The 2,898-nt window shown below is 40.0% G+C and overlaps 1 protein-coding gene across 1 annotated transcript; it reads left to right on the top strand.

Moving 5' to 3' along the window:
* The first annotated feature begins 1,495 nt into the window (after positions 1-1,495).
* LOC145115128 (large ribosomal subunit protein uL2) lies at positions 1,496-2,591 on the top strand. The gene is made up of 2 exons (XM_079051322.1): positions 1,496-2,024; positions 2,121-2,591. The coding sequence occupies exons 1-2, from the start codon at positions 1,585-1,587 to the stop codon at positions 2,458-2,460; spliced, it is 780 nt and encodes a 259-aa protein (XP_078907448.1). The 5' UTR covers positions 1,496-1,584; the 3' UTR covers positions 2,461-2,591.
* The last annotated feature ends 307 nt before the right edge of the window (positions 2,592-2,898 follow it).

Below are 2,898 nucleotides of genomic sequence, written 5' to 3'. Positions count from 1 at the left end.
ATGTGACTCATTTTTTCCGGCGAGTCTTACCTCTCAGGATAGCGTCTCAGACGAGGGGTAGGGACTGCATTTTACGTGAAGCTACAAGCAGGACAAAAGGATATGAATAGGACCAACCATCGATGCAAGGAATGAGTGCTTATTTCACCGTTATTATAACACCCGCCATCTACGTACCCCGGCAACAAGGTGATATGAATGTTGGATGATGAGGAAGATGAATTCAAGGAAGAATGATGATTTGATCATTTTATAGTTTTCAATGAAGTTGTGTGTGATCTGTGTTTTATATGAAGATAGAAAGAGGTTTCCGGTGACTGGAGATGCATACAGACGATAACAAAAAGATCTCCGGCAAGATATAAGTTTAGAATTGGAGTTTGTTCACTTAAATACTATGAGGTATCGGTGAAGATGAGTTCCAGCTTTATTTCCAATGATATCTTAAGTGGATCTAACTTCATATGGATCAAGAAAGTAGGTGTGCTAACTGTTTGCAAAAGAGTTATTCTAGCGAGCTTTGACATACCCTCGGTAACCACAGAAGTGGTGTTCTAATCATGCAAGGTACTTGATCTGATTTATTTTCCAATGAGTTTAGGGAGTAGATGCAAAAAAGAGATTAACTCAATTAAATCCAGAAGGCGATGATAAGTGTTGTAGACACTGGAACCATGTATATGTCGTCTTCTCCGACTAACATCAGACTAGGGATGAGTTTGAAGCTCCGGCGTCTGGTTCCTATAGTTTTCTTGCGATCTTATGACCTCATGGATCGGTTTCTATCATGATATCACATATCTGCAAACAAAACTGGTGACACGATCATTTTATAAGAATGATTTATTTACCTCATTTTTGGGTTATAGATTGATGTACAGACCATTGCATTTGTTAGCTTGAGTAGGATGTTTTCAATGGGATTAAAGAACAAATGAACTCGATGTTTGTGAATAGTCAAGGTAAGCATGATGTTTGGCAGTGTGGGTCACATGGTGTTAGAACGAAACAAGTAAGGTTTTTTTTTTCTTTGAGATATGTGATCACCCCAAAACATAAACGAATGAGAGAATAAGATATGAAGGTAAGGGTATTATAGTCAATATAAGTTTTATAATGATTAAAATGATTTTAAATAACAAAAAATGATTAAAATAAGGTTTAAAATAAGGTTTTGGGCAAATATGATATTTTAGGTGTTTAATTAGGGTATATATGATATTTTGATATTAGAGAGGGTAAATATGATATTTAGCTCTTTATTAATGGTATATATGAAATTCTCCCAAAAAGAAAAGGCATTGTTTGTTTTTGTTTTGTTTTGTTTTTTTTAACGGCAAATAAATATAAACTCAACTAATCATTTCAACAAACTATAAATAATAAAATGGCCGAGGTTGATACAAAGGCCCATATAACAGCCCATCTAAATTATCCATACAACAGAACTCGGCCCATATTACTTCTTACTGTCGATTGCCAAACCCTATATCAGGATCTTCACTCCCAAGAACCCGCCGTCGTCCCCAAACCCTAGCCACCGAGTGTGTGCGTGAGAGAGAGAGAGGTAAGAGAGAACCAGAAATGGGACGTGTGATTAGGGCACAGCGTAAGGGAGCAGGGTCGGTCTTCAAGTCCCATACCCACCACCGGAAGGGGCCTGCCAGGTTCCGCAGCCTCGACTTTGGCGAACGCAATGGTTACCTCAAGGGTGTCATCACCGAAATCATCCACGATCCCGGCCGTGGTGCTCCTTTGGCTCGCGTCACATTCCGTCATCCTTTCCGCTACAAGCACCAGAAGGAGCTGTTTGTCGCTGCTGAGGGCATGTACACCGGTCAGTTCGTTTTCTGTGGGAAGAAAGCGAATTTGATGGTTGGAAACGTCCTTCCTCTCAGATCAATCCCTGAGGGAGCTGTCGTTTGCAACGTAGAACATCATGTCGGGGACCGTGGTTCGTTCGCCAGAGCTTCTGGTGATTACGCCATCGTTATTAGTCACAATCCCGATAACGGCACCACTAGGTATGGAATACTTCATACATAAACATATAGAACTTGAATCCTCGGTTGATTTATGCTTTTCACATTCCAATTATTTTTCCTTAATCGATTGTTTAGGGTGAAGCTTCCATCAGGAGCAAAGAAGATCGTGCCGAGTGGATGTCGAGCTATGATCGGTCAGGTTGCTGGAGGAGGGCGTACTGAGAAGCCTATGCTGAAAGCTGGTAACGCATATCATAAATTCCGTGTGAAGAGAAACTGCTGGCCCAAGGTTAGAGGTGTTGCCATGAATCCAGTGGAGCATCCCCATGGTGGTGGTAACCATCAACACATTGGTCATGCAAGTACGGTTCGCCGTGATGCACCACCTGGTCAAAAGGTTGGTCTTATCGCCGCCAGAAGAACTGGGCGTCTCAGAGGTCAAGCTGCAGCTACTGCTGCTAAGGCTGATAAATAGGTTTTTTGATATTTTTGTTTGAGAATACTGTTATGTTGGTTTGTTGCTGCGAATTTTTCATGGTTCAGTTTTGTTTGAAATTTGACTCTTGAAGGTTAGTCTACAGATTCTTGATGCCTGTTTTACTTTCACATGAGTAACTTAATCATGTCTTATAACAATCACTTTATTTAAAACTAAAGTTTTGCAAATATTATGACATATTGGGGTCTCTTGCTTTGGTAAAAATCATTAGCATGTGGAATTGTTGCCTTCCTTCATAGTTGTGTACTTGAGGAGAAAAAATTTAAAGTCGCTGAACTCTTTTAACATTCGGTGCAGCATAATCTAATGCCCATCTGTTGTCGTGGATAGTGATCATCCATGCTTAGATTTACGAGTTTTATAACCATACTCTTATGCACAAAACCATAAATTAACCATATGTATGTCTTCTAT

The sequence above is a fragment of the Lactuca virosa genome, chromosome 5 (genome assembly GCF_052849685.1).
Source record: "Lactuca virosa cultivar CGN04683 chromosome 5, Lactuca_virosa_CGN04683_v6, whole genome shotgun sequence".
NCBI classification, from domain to species: Eukaryota; Viridiplantae; Streptophyta; class Magnoliopsida; order Asterales; family Asteraceae; genus Lactuca; species Lactuca virosa.
Note: the sequence above shows the minus strand (reverse complement) of the source record. Positions and strands in the feature narration are given on the sequence as shown.

Bases quoted from the DNA above. Each gene is read 5' to 3' on its own strand.
- LOC145115128 (XM_079051322.1), top strand. From the start codon at position 1,585: ATGGGACGTGTGATTAGGGCACAGCGTAAGGGAGCAGGGTCGGTCTTC. The intron at 2,025-2,120 runs GTATGGAATACT...TCGATTGTTTAG, and splicing joins CCCGATAACGGCACCACTAG to GGTGAAGCTTCCATCAGGAG.